At 43.6% G+C, this 18,614-nt stretch overlaps 2 protein-coding genes across 2 annotated transcripts; both read left to right on the top strand.

The window, feature by feature from the left end:
- The first annotated feature begins 266 nt into the window (after positions 1 to 266).
- On the top strand, positions 267 to 2,630 carry LOC119339672. The gene is made up of 11 exons (XM_037611643.1): positions 267 to 281; positions 566 to 646; positions 775 to 893; positions 999 to 1,100; positions 1,193 to 1,312; positions 1,409 to 1,462; positions 1,611 to 1,677; positions 1,767 to 1,820; positions 1,919 to 1,993; positions 2,075 to 2,104; positions 2,272 to 2,630. Exons 1-11 carry the CDS (start codon positions 267 to 269, stop codon positions 2,365 to 2,367), a joined length of 813 nt encoding a protein of 270 aa, XP_037467540.1. The 3' UTR covers positions 2,368 to 2,630.
- Positions 2,631 to 6,319: 3,689 nt separating this feature from the next.
- LOC119339671 (DNA (cytosine-5)-methyltransferase 1-like) lies at positions 6,320 to 17,376 on the top strand. The gene is made up of 27 exons (XM_037611642.1): positions 6,320 to 6,482; positions 6,673 to 6,779; positions 7,350 to 7,457; positions 7,758 to 7,892; positions 8,184 to 8,283; positions 8,548 to 8,717; positions 8,793 to 8,858; positions 8,953 to 9,189; positions 9,329 to 9,387; positions 9,460 to 9,526; positions 9,597 to 9,926; positions 9,999 to 10,067; positions 10,170 to 10,256; positions 10,348 to 10,435; positions 10,678 to 10,796; positions 10,879 to 10,983; positions 11,069 to 11,112; positions 11,186 to 11,255; positions 11,347 to 11,450; positions 11,571 to 11,730; positions 12,021 to 12,054; positions 12,617 to 12,729; positions 13,345 to 13,399; positions 15,692 to 15,792; positions 16,391 to 16,744; positions 16,818 to 16,938; positions 17,162 to 17,376. The coding sequence occupies exons 1-27, from the start codon at positions 6,320 to 6,322 to the stop codon at positions 17,374 to 17,376; spliced, it is 3,381 nt and encodes a 1,126-aa protein (XP_037467539.1).
- Positions 17,377 to 18,614: the final 1,238 nt, after the last annotated feature.

Genomic DNA, 18,614 nt, shown 5'->3' with positions numbered 1-18,614 from the left:
AAAGGTAAACAAAAGCATTACTAGCTCTTTAACGGCTACTTTACTGCTTTGCCATCATTAACTAGCTCTGAACGGACTATGCGTGCAGCTTCAGTGTGGCATACTCCCTTGGAGCAGCTGCTTCAGTCACAGCACCATGCTGGGCAGATTATTGGGAGCGCCGTTGAGGAACAGCAGCTCCAGCACCCCAAATGCAGCGCGTTCAGACCCGGTACATTGCATTTCTGAACTTTCTGAATGATCCGGTTGTATTTCGTCCCAGCTAAATGCCTGGTCTCTTGGTCAACCGATGGTTTTTAGAGTGTAGAGGTTACAACAGCAAGAAACCCTGAAGAAGAAGGGGCGGAGAGGCGGCTGCCGCCGGGGATTGTGGTCTCGGAGTCCGATCTTCACCTGCGCCGGCTCTGGGGATCCCCAACACAGGTCTTTCTTGCTTGTTTAGTTCCTTCTCTGAATCTGAATGAATTCATGCATGACATTGACTGCACTTCACCCTTCACTCCGCCTGAAGGGATCATGTTTCATTTCTTCTTAAAACATCATGGTTTGATCATGCGATGCGCAGGACAGCCTGGCCCGCAAGTACCTCCTCGCCCTCGCGGTCGGGTATGGCGAGAGAGCCAATGTCAACGCAACTGTCCACAAGGTAACAAGAACTAGCACTAGATTTTCAGATGTACGACTCCGTGGTCATCAGTTCTTTTTTTTTTCTTTTTTTTTGCCAATGCCATGGTCATCAGTTGTCTGACCATGATCATCAAATGAGAAGTGCAGTTCTCTGACAACTTCGACATCGTGCTGTTCCACTACGATGGACGCACAACAGAGTGGGACCAAGAGTTTGAGTGGTCGAAGAAGGTCGCTCATGTCAGCGCCAGGAAGCAGACCAAATGGTAAAATAACTAACTGTCTGTCAAAACTTTCCTAATTTCAGTCCTAAGTGAAAACAGGTGCACTGACAATCTTCAGGTTTTTTCCTGAAAATAACAACAATCAAGGTGGTTCGCTAAGAGGTTCCTGCATCCGAGCATTGTGGCGCCCTATGACTACGTGTTCGTGTGGGACGAGGACCTCGGCGTCGACAACTTTGCTGCGGAACCGTGTGTTCCTCTAGCTATATGCTTTTCTCTGAACTCTGAATATACATTGTGGATGATGATCAACAGGCGAGTTGTGGATGCATTGGTTGCAGGTACCTAGACATCGTCAGGAGGCATGGGCTGGAGATCTCGCAGCCAGGGCTGGACACGACCAAGGGGCCGGCACCGACTTACTATATCACCGCCAGGAAAAACGGCAGCGAGATGCACAAGTAAGCATGCCTTCCATGATGATGCATAGTACATTTCCAGGCAACATGTTAGCACAGTCTGAATTTGGGTTGTTGTCTCTATCATGTCATAAACAGGACAGATGCAGGAGGGGAGCATTGCTCAAACGTGCACAAGCGCCCGTGCAGCGGGTAATTCTAGTTAGTGAACTGAATTCTTCACTCCGGAGGCATTTTGGTTTGCAATTTCTCTTTTCAAAAATGAAGATTTTGTTTGTGATCATCGATCGGTAGGATTGGATGGGATTAATTAAGAAGTATGTGTATATTATGGATGCAGGTTCGTGGAGGTGATGGCGCCGGTCTTCTCCAGGGATGCTTGGAGATGCGTGTGGCATATGATCCAGGTGAACTTGTCAAGAAAATATGTTATTCCTACCATTGACATTTTTCACTCATCTGATCTGAAATGAAGATCGAGTGGATTTGACTGCAGAATGACTTTGTCCATGCATGGGGTCTTGACTCCAATTTCTGGAGATGCGTCGATGTAAGCATAGTCAGATTATTTGAGCAGCATTTGGATACATATAGTATGTCTTTATTAATAACTTTTTGCACCTTTACTCATCTGAATAAACTTGGCAGGATCCCGAAGAGCAGATCGGTGTCGTAGATGCGCAGTACTTGGTTCATCATGCCGTTCCCACGCTCCAAGACCAGGTAATTCTTGAATTATTCTCGATGTACTAAGCTTCATGCTCGATCACTCAAAAGCTCTCCTCCTTTTCTCTCTTCATTCAGGGTGAGAAAGAAAAAGGAGGCCGTTTGGAGGTATATGTATTTTTATAATACTTATTTTGTATGTCCATCTTCTTTTGTCCTTATTTTGTATGTTCGTTAATGAAGAAGGAATTATTGTGTTTAATAGTGAGCAGCTTGAATTTGAAGGTCTTTCCAGTTATACCTTTGAAATAACTGTGTGTGTTACTTGTTGATAGGTAAAAGCGCGTCAATATGAGGAGATGTTTGCCTTTCGCTCTAGGGTTTCCCGTGCGGACAACGAAGTTGCCAACAGAACATCAATACAGAACTAGTTTGAGCGATTAGTTACCAAAGGATACAATATGGAAGTAAATAATTAAAAGTTTTGACTTCTTTGAATAGAGAAGGATAAGATGCGGTAGGTGATAATACATTCGTTCTTTATATTTGGAATCATCAAATTTTTTGTTGCTTATTAACACTAGTTCACATGATAAATATATTCCTTTTCATTTTTCAACATTCGGTAGGAGTTTTGCCTTTATTCGCCATTTATTCATATATTGATTGATTTCTAATGATGATAATTATATAATTATTTTTCAGTTATTTTTTATGTGAAGTGTTTTTTAACAGCACTCTATACAGGATATATATGTGCGGTTGAGTGATAGTTTTATCTGCTCACGGTAAATAGTTCCGTTACGAGCCTCAAGTGAGGCATACATGAGGGAGAAGGGGATTCGGGGTGAGGAGGCTTGAGATGAGGAAGACAAGGGTGTAAAAATTGTAGGATGGCTAATGTTTTGTGTTATATCAATATGTCCCTCATAGGGGTATATATAGAGTACATGGTGGGGTGAGACTTGGAGTACAAGACAAGTCATAGTATATTTAAACTATTATATATCTCTACTCCTTATCTCTACACAACTATACTTCTAGCATTCCACCTTAGTCGCAGCAGGAGTGAAGCGGATATGACTGAATTAGAAGTCTAACCCTTTTGCCGTCTTCTCAGTTGCGCCATCATCAACTGCATCTCTCATGGGCCGGCACCTAGTGCGGTGACTACGTCCCCTTCTGGTGCCTTCCTCTTCTCTCCTCTGTTTCCTCCCGTAGTCACAGCGGGAGAGGCGTGGACGCTAGTGACGACGCAGACTTTGCGCCTGGAGTTGTCGCTGATGAGTAACTGTAGACGTAACCATGTATGTCGATGTTGAGGTAGCCAATCATGATATAGCCACGGTCGATGATGTAGTCGTTGTGGATGATGAAGCCGCACAGAGCCGGATGTACAAAAAAATGTGCAATGTGTATGACAGAGCTGCAATTGTGTGGTCGACATTTTGCACATGAAGAGGTACCGTTGGGGGCGACAATTTGCACCTTGAGAGGTATCGCTCCGGGCGTCTTGTGGAAGTCAGAGGACGCGGTTGTAGGTGAGACCACAATTTTGTGCCAAGACTGAAAGAAGCCCACCCAGCATGCAACAGTTTTGCCAGGACCATGTGCGCAGTTGTAGTGGCTTTCGCAAAAGTGATGCCTGTGTGTAGATGCAGGCTTAGTCGTTGGACGCGGTCAATGCCGTTGTCGGTTTCATGTGCGTCTTGCAGTACTACTGTCAGAGGACGGGTGTCCCCTTGTAGACAAGGTTGTAGAGGCGGCGGCGGTATGTTCACGAGGTTGTTGGTGAAAACCACATTGATGTAGACCTTGGCGATGAAGTGTCGGCAATGGTGTTGCAGTGGCGCGTCGACGATGATGCGTCGCATGAAGGTGTCCCTTTCGTTGTCGTGTGGTGCCAGAGAAGTCGATGAAGAATTGCATCTCCTTCCACACCGATCTGGCATGTGGACGATGCACATTGATGTCGCTTCTGGATGATGTGCTCGACGAACAATTTTTTTCTGAGCGTAATGTAGTGGTACAGCTTGATGTCGTGCCGCCTGATCGATGCTTTGGCTAGATATAGAGCTGTTGTTGCAAATGCAGGTGCAGGCACAGATCGGCATAGCTCGATGCAGAGTATGGTGTAGCTCGGCTCGGCGAAGATTTGGTGTGTCACATCGCACGAGGTGCTGGAATCGGCGAGTTTGAAAATCGGCCCTCCCGTGATCAGAGTCGTGCACCTGCGCGGGTCTGGGGTAGGCCACATGTAACTTATAGAGTATGTTGGAGAGTGCAGCTTTATTTTTGAATTGTTTGGATTGCTTATCACATGAGTCACGTGATAGCGGAGAGTGCAGCTAGTAGCCTCATGTCGTTTTCTGCATACCTGCAGGGAGCCATGTAAGAGTTGGAATTCCTCCCATGATCTGCGCGTGTTGCTGATCGGTGTCGCCCTGCCGCGCGGTTGCTGCTTGTATGCCCACGTGCGGCTCGTCAATCTGCTCAGAGAAGCTTGTGGTGTTGCGGCCGGAGGACGACTCGACCGAATCGATCTGCGACGTCGGCGCCTCCGCGATCACCGGATTTTTGAGGATCAAAGGGTTTATTTGGTGGCTAAAGAAATCTGACTAAATTTGGATGTAAATTAATCTAAAGAACCAATCTAGTTTTTTATCAGATCAGGTGCCGCATCCCCTGGAGAGAAGACTAATCTCCCCGGAGGCAGCGCGTTACGAAAATGGTAGAAGGTCCTAGGATTGGCATCGTTGGACAAAACAAATCTAATACCGATATATTTCAATACCCCCCCTCACGTTTATACTTATTTAGTCCTTAGACGTGCAATTTATGTAGGCTGTAGAAACTTTTTTTTTAAATACTGTGTTGGCAGGGTTTTGAAATCAAGACCTCTTGGCTCAGATACCACACAGTTCAGACTTTTAGATGAGTTGGTTGAAGCATGAATTCAATATGCTATCCGAGCCAACAGGTCTTGAGTTCAGTACCCCGCTGACGTAGTATTGAAAAAGCAAATGGCCCGCCGCCACTTCCCGAGCTGCCGCCAAGTCATCCTCCGCCGTGCAGTCCGCCCACCTCAGAGCACCACCACACATGAGAGGGGGAGGGGAGGGCAAGGAGGCACTCGACGGGGACCCCTCGTCCTAAGACGTGAGCAGAGTAGAGGCCGGAGGCGGGGGAAGGGCGCACTCGCCACGGGCGGGATTGAGTTGCGGGGAACGAGCGAGTCGCCAGAGGCCTACATCTCTCTCCCTTGCTTCTACTCATGATTATTCAGTGCCAATGTCTTAGGACAATACTTTCATGCATGGACTTATTCAGCATTCTAATTTAGAGACCTTTGTGCCACAAGGTTTGTTGCATTCAATTTAATGGAGGTAATAAACTCTTACGTACTGATGAACAAGTGTAATGATGGAGGAACGGACGTCAAGTTAAAGGTGCATATTATTAAGCTCAGGATTTTTGAATATATGGCTTCTAATTCCAGACCGAGAATTTAATTCAGAATCTAAAAATTGAAGGAAAGGTAGAGGAATATTGTTGGTCCTGTCCAGAAACAATGCTCGTTTTTGTTTTTATATCTAGACGAAGTATTTCTTGTGTGTCTCATCCAATGAGTATTTGAGTTGGAGCATAAGTATGTTAGTGTCTTAGAATTTAAACATATGCTTTATCCTCTTGTCATTGCTATTTACAAGACATATATATTTATATTTGGATTACAGATTCTTTGTACTCCCTCCGTAAATTAATATAAGAGCGTTTAGATCACTAAAATAGTGATCTAAACACTCTTATATTAGTTTACAGAGGGAGTATTTATTATCGTACTTGATGTGTTCTAGTGAGTGTGGTACCTCTTGAAGGAGGGAAAGCTAGGAGTTACTGATGACTGAGATGCGGAGGCTGGTGGACACGTGCAAGGACGAGGAGGTGAGCATCACGGTGACGGGGCACAACCCTCTGGGCGGCACTAACCACCCTGAATGCGTTCTACATCACCGAGAATGGGTAGCCCACACATGGGCGCAATCGGCTTCAAGAAGCGGTTCGACGTCATTGCGGCCTCTGCTGCCGCAGCGCCAGGGATATCATGCCTAGGTAGGTACTTGGCGCTGTTGTACCATGCCCAGGTTGAGAGAGGGGTCGAACGTGCCTAAAGAAGAAGGCAGGGTCCAGCAGCAGCATAGCCCTCCCTCCGGCCGTTCCCTTCCCGCCCGTTCCACTTTTCCCCCTTCCATTCCACCGGCAAAAGCAGCAGCAGCCAAGCCCACCCACCCCGTCGTCCTTCTCCCCCTTCAGTTCAACCCTGCAAAAACCCTAGCTAGTCCCCCTCCCCCTGCCCCCGATCGATCCCTCCTTTCCTCTGCCATGCCCCACCTCGCGCCCTCCGCCGCCGCTCCGGCCTCCTCCAGGCCCAGGCGCGCCACCTCCAAGCCGCTGCGCTACAGACAGGACGCCGACGACGCGGACGCGCATGGGCTCGGCAAGCGCCGGCGGGGTGCCGCGGGGAAGGCTCCCGGCGAAACAAGCGGCAAGGCGCCGGCCAGGCCCTGGGGGTTCTGATCACTCGTGCGCCAGGCAGTATGCATCTCCGCAAATCTGTGATTCTGATCATTTGCTCTGTTCACCCTGTCGCAATAAAAGGGGGATCATTCATTTGCGCTGCCTGTTTTTAAAATGTTATATGTAAACCTGAACTGAATTCCCTTCCATATGTGCAGCAGCTATGCAGATTGGTAAGGGGGAGCAGATCAGCGCCCGATGCCACTACACTTCTGCTTCTGTGGACGGCGAAATCTTCAATCTCAATGACGATGCCTTCATCAAGGTCAACCATTAATTGTTACCGCGCTCGAAGAATGACCGATTGCTTAGTTCGTATGCCATATTTAGTTGCACTATTGCTTATTAATCGAAAATCGACCGACCACCCTTATTTCTGTTGTGCTAAGTTGCTAACTGATGAAATGCTCTGCTCCTTCTTGTTTCTAGCATGCCGATGTTGTTAACTGCCAAACATTTAGTTTGGATGTACTGTACTATTTGCATATATACTAATTAAATAATGTCCAATGATGCAAGTAAAAACATATGTAGATGATTAACACAGCAGCACATGTTGCCGTTTTTTGTCACGCAAACTGTTGAAAGTGGCGCTGCTTTCTGTTTCTGGCATGCTGTTAACGTTCACACATTCAACACTCTTCCATATTATGTGTGAATCTGATATGTTTTACCTAGAATTTTAAGAAATGTCTTGGGTACTTGTAGATTTTTTTTTGTCTGGATGAAGGGTATAGTTCAGAATATGCTATTTCCCTTTCTCTGCATTTGTTTTGTTGATAGGCTCTATTTTAACCAAGTTTGCTAATTATGCTATTATTTTGAGTGGCTGCAGGCTGGTCCCTCTGAAGAGAGTTACATTGGCCGTATTACAGAGTTTTTTCAAGGTAGAGATGACAGATCATACTTCACATGCCGTTGGTTTTTCCGTGCGGAGGAGACGGTATGTTATTGTGAAGGTGTTTTCTTTTTGTAAAGGCAATTTAGCACGTGTCTAAGATAAATGCATTGCACATTAGAATGCAACTTGCATAACATTTTTAACCTTTCTTTTAGCTGCTGCATTTTCAAATGGGCACAACATTTTTATCCTGAATTTCTGGCTTTTCTTTCCTTGGAGTGAATTAACAGGATAAAAATAATGCGTTGTTTCAGAAATATAAAGCCGCAGAACGTACCAACTGACAGTCGTACTACACGCACGCACGCACGCACGCACTGAGTTCATCAGTTTAACTTGCAGGTCATCTCACCGAAGCTGCTTAAGGTCCATGATCATCAACATAATGATAGGCGTGTTTTCCTTTCAGAGGAAAAGAATGACAACATGATTGAGTCAATAATTTGTAAACTGAACATAATTTATGTAGCCCCAAATGTAAGTGATTTGTTCTATCTTTCAAGTTAAAGGGGAGCCTTGGCGCAGTGGTAAAGTTGCTGCCTTGTGACCATGAGGTCACGGGTTCAAGTCCTGGAAACAGCCTCTTATAGAAATGTAGGGAAAGGCTGCGTACTATAGACCCAAAGTGGTCGGACCCTTCCCCGACCCTGCGCAAGCAGGAGCTACATGCACCGGGCTGCCCTTTTTCAAGTTAAAGTGGGCTTATTACATACTACTTGTCAGGTTTGTGTTGATCTTTTATATTTCTGTTTTGTCAAACAACTACAGGAGATACCACAGGCAAAAGACCGGTTAATATCAAATTCTGATTACTATTATGACATGTCCTACTCGGTGCCATGTTCCACATTTGCCAATATGCCAGCAGGTAATAATTTATAGATGTATTTTATTTCCGTTGCTATCTTCACATGTCTTGCTCGGTGATGCCTGTAAGCAACTTATTTAAATTAAAAAACACGGTAGATTTGGCTAGTGTATAGCTGTTATCCTGAACTTATACTAAATTGGTAGATCTCTACAGATTTTAATACATCTCAGAAGTACATCTGGCAAACTGAAAAATGTATTCATCAACATTGCATACCATGATATTTCTTGTCATGATTTTTGATGAGTTATTTTGTTGTAGAAAATGATGGTGCAGCAGACAGTGATACAACTTCAGATATATCTTGTGAAGAGGAGAAACCAGTGGCTGACCTTGTGACATACAGTTTGCTCGATCTATATTCAGGGTGTGGGGCTATGTCAACAGGGCTCTGCCTTGGTGCAGAATTGGCTGGCATAAAACTAGAAACTGTATGTTTTCTGATTTGTATGTGGTAGCGCTGTAACTGACCCTATAATTGACAATGTTAATGTTCTCTTGTGCAGAAATGGGCTGTGGACATGAACTCACATGCTTGTGCGAGCCTAAAGCATAACCACCCTTCAACACAGGTAGTCCTTAGAATTGGCAAAGTGCAACTGAGTTGCATTCCCTTTTTCATCAACCAGAGATATTGACTTGTACGCCTTTTGCCTCTAACTGTAGGTAAGAAATGAGAAGGCTGAAGATTTCCTATCCCTCCTTCAACAGTGGAATGCACTCTGTAAGAAATATGTCATCCACGGCAGCAATTCTTTGGGCTCTGATCTAGCCCAGGCGTCAAACGATGATGAAAATGATGAAAACGAACCTCTACCAAAGGATGTATTTGAGGTAGAGAGGCTTGTTGATATATGCTATGGCGATCCAAATAAGACTGGAAAAAATGGCTTATGGTTTAAGGTACTGCAGACTTGATTACATATCTGTGCAATTCCTTTAGATTTCAGAGTCACTTATGTTCCTGTTTGTATTATTCTATGCTTGCTACCATGGACATGAGTATATGATTTTTGTCTAAAGATAAGGATTATTTAAATAGATTCGGTGGAAAAAATATGATGCTAGTCAAGATACATGGGAGCCAATTGATGGTCTGAGGTTGGCATCTTTTTCATTACATTTTTCTCTTTATTTTTCATCAATGGTTCCTCATCCTTGTTTGCATTTCAGTGGTTCCTATGAGTGTATTAAAGAATTTGTTCAGAGTGCATATAGGGATTCCATTCTGCCATTGCCTGTAAGATTATATCCCTGCTTGTTCCATTTGTGCTAATTTTCTTGTGGTATCTAATTGTTATTTTCCGAAGGGTTCTGTGGATGTTATTTGTGGGGGTCCTCCCTGCCAAGGAGTTAGTGGATTCAACAGATTCAGAGAGCACGATGATCCATTGAAGGATGACAAAAACAAACAGTTGTTTGTCTTTATGGATATTGTTAAATATCTGCAGCCTAAATATGTTCTCATGGAGAACGTTGTAGACATCTTGAAATTTGCAGATGGGTTCCTTGGCCGCTATGCATTGAGCCGTCTTGTTGCTATGAACTATCAAGCAAGACTTGGGATGATGGTTGCGGGTTGTTATGGGCTGCCGCAGTTTAGGATGCGGGCATTTATCTGGGGAGCTCTTACTTCCATGGTTTGTGTCCTTTCTATGCTAATTTGTACTTTGTGACGCTGCTGCTATATGAAGTTACATCTGGCAATGTAGGTTCTTCCGAAGTTCCCACTTCCCACCCATGATGTTATTAAGCGAGGACTAGTCCCAAATGCATTTTCGGTACGAAAATACATCACAGGCCACTATGTTATTTACTATCATTCCTCTCGAACATTATAATGATTGTTACTTTATCTTACTAAAATGATGTTCTGTCCTCAGCGATGTCTCGCTGCTTATGAGGAAACAGCAAATAAACACTTGAAAAAAGCTCTCGTCCTCGAAGATGCAATATCTGATGTACCCAAGGTTGCATTGACAGTTTCCACCCATGTTCATTTAATTCTGGAGTACTGCTTGAACTTTTTTATGTCTGTATGAATTAAATTGCTTTCTACAGGTTCAGAATCATCAGCCTAATGATGTCATGGAGTATGACAGTGACCCCAAAACAGAGTTCCAACGCTATACCCGGCTTAGCAATAAAGGTGTGACCTATTGAATGTGCAAACTTAATGTCAGCAAGCATTTTCTCTTTTAGTGATGTTTCTTTTCAGTTGTTATGCCTTTTGTCTTTACATAAGCAGAGTCATGTTTTTTTTTCTATTTCAATCATGTGGGTGGGTATAATGATGTCACCTTGCCTTAGTTTTCACTATCTTTATGTTTGTACGCGGTTTCCTCATTATATTACCGTTCTGAGTTATATTTTTCTGTTAATTATTTGAAGACATGAAGGATCACTCATTTGTAGATGCTACAACCAAGGAAGGTAAACTGTTTGATCATCAGCCACTACAATTAAATAATGATGATCTTGAAAGAGTGCGGCAGATTCCTGTGCAAAAGGCAAGCTATTAATGCTGATTAGTGTCATGCTGTTTCTTTTCTTGACTTATCCTGTAATTTCTTAGAAATTATTTTATTTCAGGGGGCCAACTTTCGTGATTTGAAGGGTGTCCGAATTGGGGCCAAGAACACTGTTGAGTTTAATCCAGATATTCCTCGAGCACTCGTGTCTTCTGGGAAACCTTTGGTACTTCAATCTGTTGTGGAGTAATTTTATCAGCTATAATGTAATTATATTCCACATGTAGTAACCATCCTTGCTTCTCTGCTAGGTGCCTGATTATGCCATGTCTTTCATCAAGGGGAAGTCATCAAAGTATGTATACTGATTATCCGTTCGTTTTATCAGTAAAACATGCATCGATAATGCTTGTCATATTGCTTCGCAGACCATTCAGACGCTTGTGGTGGGATGAAACTGTTCCAACTGTTGTCACAAGAGCCGAGCCTCACAACCAGGTAAGCTATCTGCCAATTCCTGCACTTTCTATGAATTTATAACTCACTGATTGCCTTCTATCATGACGGAGCTCGGATGGAATTTTAGCAGGCTATTTTGCATCCCACCCAGCACCGTGTTCTGACTGTTCGAGAAAACGCAAGGCTCCAAGGCTTTCCAGACTATTATAGGCTCTTTGGGCCTGTAAAAGAGAAGTAAGTTGATCAACTCGATATTGGCCACTGGTGTACTAAAACAGAAGTAGCTCCGAATCTCTTCTCTGTTCCAACTGTTATATGAAGCTGATTTGCTTGTGCTGTGCATGTTTTATTCAGATACATTCAGGTTGGCAATGCAGTTGCTGTTCCGGTTGCTCGAGCTCTGGGATACTCCCTTGGACAGGCTCTCCGGGGTGAATTTGTAGGAGACCAGCCCCTGTTCAAACTGCCTGAGGATTTCACTTGTATCGGTCAAGCAAGAGCCACAGGATCGTCGGTAGGAGTAGTGGAGACAGAGTAGTTATTCACCAGCTGTCGCGTTGGGTCATATACTTGCGCAAGGAGCTGCCCATACATTGTCATCTGTTATGAAACACTCATCTGTCCAATTCTCCAAACATTTGTTAACGTTTGTAAATTAATAATAACCAAGTTCAATTGTCTCCCCATTGTGTACCTGTCTATTCCTTCAAGTTCAGATACTGAGATGGATGATTCTGAATAAACCCCTATCTATAGTTATGTTTGTATGTTAACAATTGTCTTTTGTGTTTGTTTTCCTTCCAGAACTCGCTATCTGATTATTCTGTAGTATATCAGAGTAAGTATATATTTTTCACTTTTTGTGTTTTTTTTCATGTGGTGCGATATGATTTCAGAAGTTTCTAGGTACACAGCAGGTTGCAATATATATTTTTCCACTTTAGGTGATATTTTCTCAGTGTAGTGTTGGATACGTTTCTGATGTTTTATTTGGTACACAGCAGGTTGCATATCTTGATGCTACTTCTGAAGGGACAACCTGAATCTTGTAAAGACCCAACACTGGCTGCTACAGTAAGTTACAGCAACCCTTTTCTTATAGTGTGTCTTTTTCTGTACAGTTTTGGTTTGTCAATCAATACGAGCATACTCTTCTTTGCTATAAATGGTTGCGTTGGCAATTTTCATGGTCCTATAATAAAATTTGTAATCCTGATTGGTAAAAGAATCAGTGTGATTCATCGAGTTGGAAACATATTACGTAAAAAAATTGCCCTCTATATATGATTTTCTTCACATATTGTGACCCAATATCCGATGATTTGATCTGTAGCATATCAGAATCAATACATATTTTCCACTGAGAGTTGATTTGTTCATGTGCTTGAATACAATTTCAGAAATTTCAGGCACACAACAGGCTGCAGCTCTTAATGCTACTTCTCATTCTCAAGGACCACCTCAATCTGTTTCACTGAAGTGTGAAATATTTCTTGTCTCGCTGAAGGCACCTGTACTGTGGAGAAGGTATAATTTTTTTTTTGTGTAAGAATATATACCGCTCTACCCAAGATAATCATTTCTTCAGTCATGGATATATATACCGGAGCTTCCTTCGAAAGAGAATCATCATCCTCGGCGTCTTCATCTTCAGCTAGCAAGTAGCAACTCGTTACAGTGGCGCGGCCTTGGTGGTGACCGGGTACAGAGCGGAGGAGGCGTCAGGTCCCCCGGTTATGAATGGTTGAAACTGAATATGTTCATGAGCCTGTAATAGAACTGTAATCCTACTTTGTAATGAAATCAGTGAGATTCATCAAGATGGAGGCTTACTGTGTCTGTCTGTATGTTCACAGTTGTGCTCTTCAAGCTACTCCTACCAGTCTTGCAAGTTGAGGTTTCGGCCTGCTCTTCTGAAGATGACACTTCCCGGACATCAAATCCATCCTCCGGTCACACAGTGCAAAACCACTTTGGCCGTTAGTTTGAAATGCTTCGTTTTACATTTGTTCGTTCAACACGGATGTGCAGCCGCCCTTACAGTTCCTATCACTGCGTCTTTTTCTGTCGGTTTTGGCAGCTCTGAACTTGCGCATCATTGGTATTTGAATTGGAGCCCCGATTGCAGTCTGCATGTTTAGCAGCTACCTCCTACCTGGTTGCCAAACCTGATGGTCATGCAGGTGAATATATGTAGCTTTTCATAACAAGTCAAGCTTTTGATATAATCATACCTAGTAAAAAAAAAAGGTTACACACAAGGCTGAAACATGGAAATCGAGTTGGTTGCTTCTGTATGTAAACATTAAGGCCACACATTCTGCAACCATTGTTGTCAGAAACATTCAGAACATGTAGGCATCCGTGTGCGTGCGTGCACGGTGATCAATTTATAACTGGATATGAAACCTTGCTTGTTTGTGTGATCAATATTTTCCTCCGACATGGGCCCCGCCGCACCACCGCCTCCAAGTACCTCGTGCGTGAGGTTCCAAACCTCTCCTACGTCCTCCTGAAGGTGGCCATGCACCACCCCTCTGTTTTCATCCGCGACGCCATCAACACCCACTGTGGCTCTCTGACATTCGCCGTCTCGTCATCAAGCCGTTGCTGCTTACCTTTCCCAACACCAACGAGCGCCACCGCATCACCAGCCATGACCCAATCCACACGAGCGCATGGAGAACGCACATGACCGCCCCATCACTCTCTTCGAGGACATGACCGAAATGGAGCCATCTACTTTCCCGATGAGCTCTGGCATCCTCTACGCCTAGGCCAATGAGGAGAGGGAGGGCAGGCCCTTCCTTTTGCCACGGGCTTCTAGCCCACACAACCCCACACCACCAACTCTTTAGCCCTCCACCCACATAGCTGGAGTCACAAACGCGCGCTGCCACGCTCGGCCATAGCGAGGGACGAGTGCTAGGTATATCAGCTGGTGCTACTGCTGGTCGTCCAGCAAGGTGGTACTAATCATCGTGCGGGGAACGAATCGATTATCTTGCAGTGTGTTTTCACCAAACGGAAAGAGCTCTCGCGACTCGCGATCGCGAGGCGACCTAGGTCAGCGGCCGGCGGCGTCGCCACCGCTGTTTCTTCCGGCCCCTGATCCCTGTCCTTTGCGGCAGGGTGTCGTCCTCAACTCTCCTCCTCTAGGGTTCTTTCCTCCTGTACGTCGCACAGCCGGCGTGGAGTTTTTCTCATCGAGTCCTTGGGCTGATTGATTGCGTGGATTGGACGTGCCGCGTATGTTGCTGAAGGATTCTGCTCTAAGAGCATCTCCAACAGCATCTTCAGATCTAGGGTGATGCGTTACTCCTTTCTGAACTGAGATGCCCTAGTACATCATCGATACCCGTTGCCATGGCGACTAGGGTTTGCATTACTCCAGTCCGGCGGCCCTGCGTCGTTGGGTTCCCCTCCCCCCTACCTGTTCGGCACATGATCCCCGGCGGTCTCCTCGTGCCAACCCTCGGGCTGAATAAGGGGACGGCTGGTCCGTCCGCCCGGCCTTGGGGTCCTGGCGGCGGTGGAGTAGCCGGAGGTGTCAGATCGCATCGCAGGTCTCTGCCTGCAAGGTGTTCTGACGCCATGATTGCTGCTCCAACTTATGAGTGTTCTGAAACTGTGAAAGACATGGACGCTGTTCCTAGTAGAGCTAATGTGGCCGATGGTGCTCAACCGGTTCCCTATCAGGAAGAGGACGGCTCGTTAACGGCGACCACAATGAAGCTGATTAGTTGGAACTGTCGGGGCCTAATTGGGGCTCTGACAGTTCGCTCGCTTTTGGATATCCAGAGGCGGCATGAACCGCATGCGTTCTTTTTGTCCGAGATGCATTTGGATGAGGATAGGGCACAAGTGTTGATGAAAAACTTCGAATGGATCACATGCTAATTGCTCCGTTTCTGATGGAAGAAAGGGTCGGCTGCGAATGGTTTGGAAGAAGGACGTTAGGATCTACTCCCGGACTACCACTCTTGATTTCATCCATGTTTCAGTGGAAGAGGCTAATGGAGACTGACGGGGATATATGGTGAACCTAGATGGAAACGGAAAGACTGTACCTATGGTATTTTAGGGATCTGCATGCCCAGTCAAATCTGTCATGGACTGTCATTGGAGACTTTAGGCATTGGTTGGATAGAAGATATATATAGAATCCGTACTCTATAAACCAGGAAAACGGTTCAACCGAACATAACCTCGTTTGGCTACTATAACAAATCCACGTTTATAGGATACCTGGAACTGTACAACCCAAGATTTCGGGCTTATAGAAAAACGAGCTTTATCCGTTTTTCCACAAACGCGATTGCTATATGCGTGATCGCAACAACTTTTTCCCGCCCGCTCGCTTCTCAACAACTTTTCTGGCGCCAGTTCTGCGTTTTGCTGCTCGCCCTCGCGCCTTTTTCATTGCTTATATACAGGCCTCATCGCTAATTAAACTAGCTGGCCGTCAATTCCAGTCACAGGCGCTGGCTGGGAGACGCTGGCGCTGGTTCTCAGCGGCGTCTTCATTAGGCGGTTCTCATCATCTTCCCATCTTCAATCAAGTTGCACGACCCTGGTAAGATCAATCATCCTGTCAATATAAGTTGTAGTCGATGTACATATTTCATGACATTGTCCATTGATCAATCATCCAGATCAACAAATTAGTTCATATAAGCTGTAGATGTACAAATTTCATGGTATTGTTCATCGATCAATCATCCTGATCAACAAATTCGTATGTATAAGTTGTAGATCTACAAATTCATGTGTGTTTGTGCTGTAGTCTAAATTGTATACACATGTATCATAGTCTAGTATGTAGGCCAACCGTGTACTCCTGGATATAAGGGGGCCCTCGAATTTAAATTCAACATGCACATGCAGCTTACCTCTATAAATACAAATGGTAAGCCAACAGTAGATCACTGAAATACAAGCCATCAGTTCCTTTGCCGACCTGCATTGTGAAAAGAACATAGGAATACACGTAGAAATCAAACAATTAGTAGTAACTGTTGTCATGGGTAAAACAGTAAAGATTAACTCAGTCCTAGACCCCCATTTGTCTACTGCAATCAGAAGAATACACGCCAAGAGATCACATGAATGTAGTTGAAATATTATTATCATGAATGCAGTACAACTCATTTAAATTTTTTATTTTCTTGTAGATAAATATGGATGATCAGAAGGACCAAAAAAATAGGAAAGAAAACCCAGATAAAAAGAGGCATGTATGGAAATCTTCGGAGGACAAAATACTTCTCACCATACTGAAAGATCAAACTTTACACGGAGGGAAAGAAGAAACAGGTTACACAAAGAAAGCATGGCGTGATATCTTAGAACAATTCAATGATTCAAGAGTAGACAAACTTGAATTACAACAATTGAAAAATCGCCATAAGTACTACAGGAGTTGCTATGCTGCCATGGATAGACTTCTTAAACTGACGGGATTTGGTTGGGACGACGATGACAAAATGATAAAAGCTTCAGAAGAAACTTGGGAGGAACTAATTGAGGTAAGTTTGTGCGAGTAGGATTCATATAAAATTGGTATATTATATTTATTAATAAAAAATTAACAACTTGCAGAAGGATAAGTCACTCCAAGAATATCGAGAAAAGGTGTGGCCTAGTTGGGAAGATCTTCAACAAATATGTGCTAGTTCAACGACATCTGGAGTTGGTGCTGTATCTAGCAAAGGGAAAGATGGTACATGCAAAACTAAATCATCTCAAATTGATCTCAATAAGGATGTTGAAGTACATGAAATCGAGTCTGATGAAAAACAATGGCTTCCCTGGTGTGTTCACTAAGAAGTCGACAATCATTGAGCCAGAAAAAAAGAAATTCCCTGGAAGTGGATCAAAAGAAACTACAAGAGGACAAAAACTTACAGCTGATGATGCCATAACAGCAATTGATCGTCTTGCAGATGCATCACTCAGCATTGCTGAAGCAAAGAAAAAAACAGCAGAACAAAATGACACTTACTCGGTTAAATCATGCATGTCAGTATTAAATAGTATGGGTAGCCTCGATGCCAGCACAAAACTGAAAGCAGTAAAAGCATTTACAGATGGTGACAAACGCGCCATTTTCATTGAGATGGATGAAGAAACTCGAAAGCTTTGGATTCTTGATCCTTAGTTATTTTGTAATACACCATTATTTGATTTCAGTAATTGTCGTCTTATATATTTAGAGAACAATTTCCATTGCTTTTTCTGTTAGTTTGTGTTGCAACAATCAACTGTACTTTCAGTTTGAGAAAGTTCATTTCCAACTATTTTATATATCTTATAAAATATTATTCTGAGATGGTACAATCAATAGTGTACACTGTGCAGGGAAACATGAGCAGTTTGTATGTTCCAGATGATGAATTTTCTGATTCCGAGCAAGTTCTTATTAATAACATTTCTGCAGTGTCCGTGTTTCGTGATGTGTTGTTCACAAGGTTATTCAAAACACCTCGTAACACCTCCATATTAACTGGTGCCCAGAAAACAAAAGAGTTGCTAGAGGGACATCCAGTTAGATTTTATGAACAAATTCGTCTTGAGAAGCACATATTCTACTTGCTGCGAGATGTTTTGTGTGAGAGAGGCTTACTGAAGGATACAAAGCGAATGACAGTGGACGAACAACTACTCATGTTTCTACATACCATTGGTCACAATGTTAGGAACCGTGTCATCCAAGATAGATATCAGCATTCTGGTGAACCAATCAGCCGACACTTCAACATTGTTTTAGATGCCATAAATGGGTTGCGTGATGTTTGCATAACAGATCCAAGGAATGAAATCCCAGCAAAAATATTGGGTGATGCAAGGTTCTACCCATATTTCATTTTATTTATAGATTCATTACAAAAATAATTGTTCCAATTTTTCATCGATTTATAGGTTCCAAAACTTCCCGTTCTGTATTAGAAGATGATAGTAATGCTAAAATATTTTATGTACAACTGTGTGCAATAAATTTGTCATTCCATAAGAAAAATGGCCATTGCAGACTAGAGAATGAAGTTGATGAAGAACTGAAACTGATATATTTGTGAAAAGAGCCAATGCAGATGAAGGTTATGCATTCAACAACAAAAAATAAGCACATTCAAGAGATTACCAGAAAACCTTCACATGTGGCATGAGGAATCTGTATGGACCAGCAACCATCATTATCCTCTGCATTGTCAACTTGCCACTCCTTTGTCTCTATGAGCCAAGGCTGTGTCAAACCACTCATCACATTATCACTTCGTCCCTTTTATGGGAAAGAATTAAATCAACGACTTTACCATGTAGCTAATTGTTAAGCCCTGTAAACTATGAATTTTTTCCTCTTGGCAAGTAGAATGGCATTTCTTATTAGCACAAGTAGAA

This window comes from Triticum dicoccoides, chromosome 7B (genome assembly GCF_002162155.2).
Source record: "Triticum dicoccoides isolate Atlit2015 ecotype Zavitan chromosome 7B, WEW_v2.0, whole genome shotgun sequence".
Taxonomy (NCBI): domain Eukaryota; kingdom Viridiplantae; phylum Streptophyta; class Magnoliopsida; order Poales; family Poaceae; genus Triticum; species Triticum dicoccoides.
Note: the sequence above shows the minus strand (reverse complement) of the source record. Positions and strands in the feature narration are given on the sequence as shown.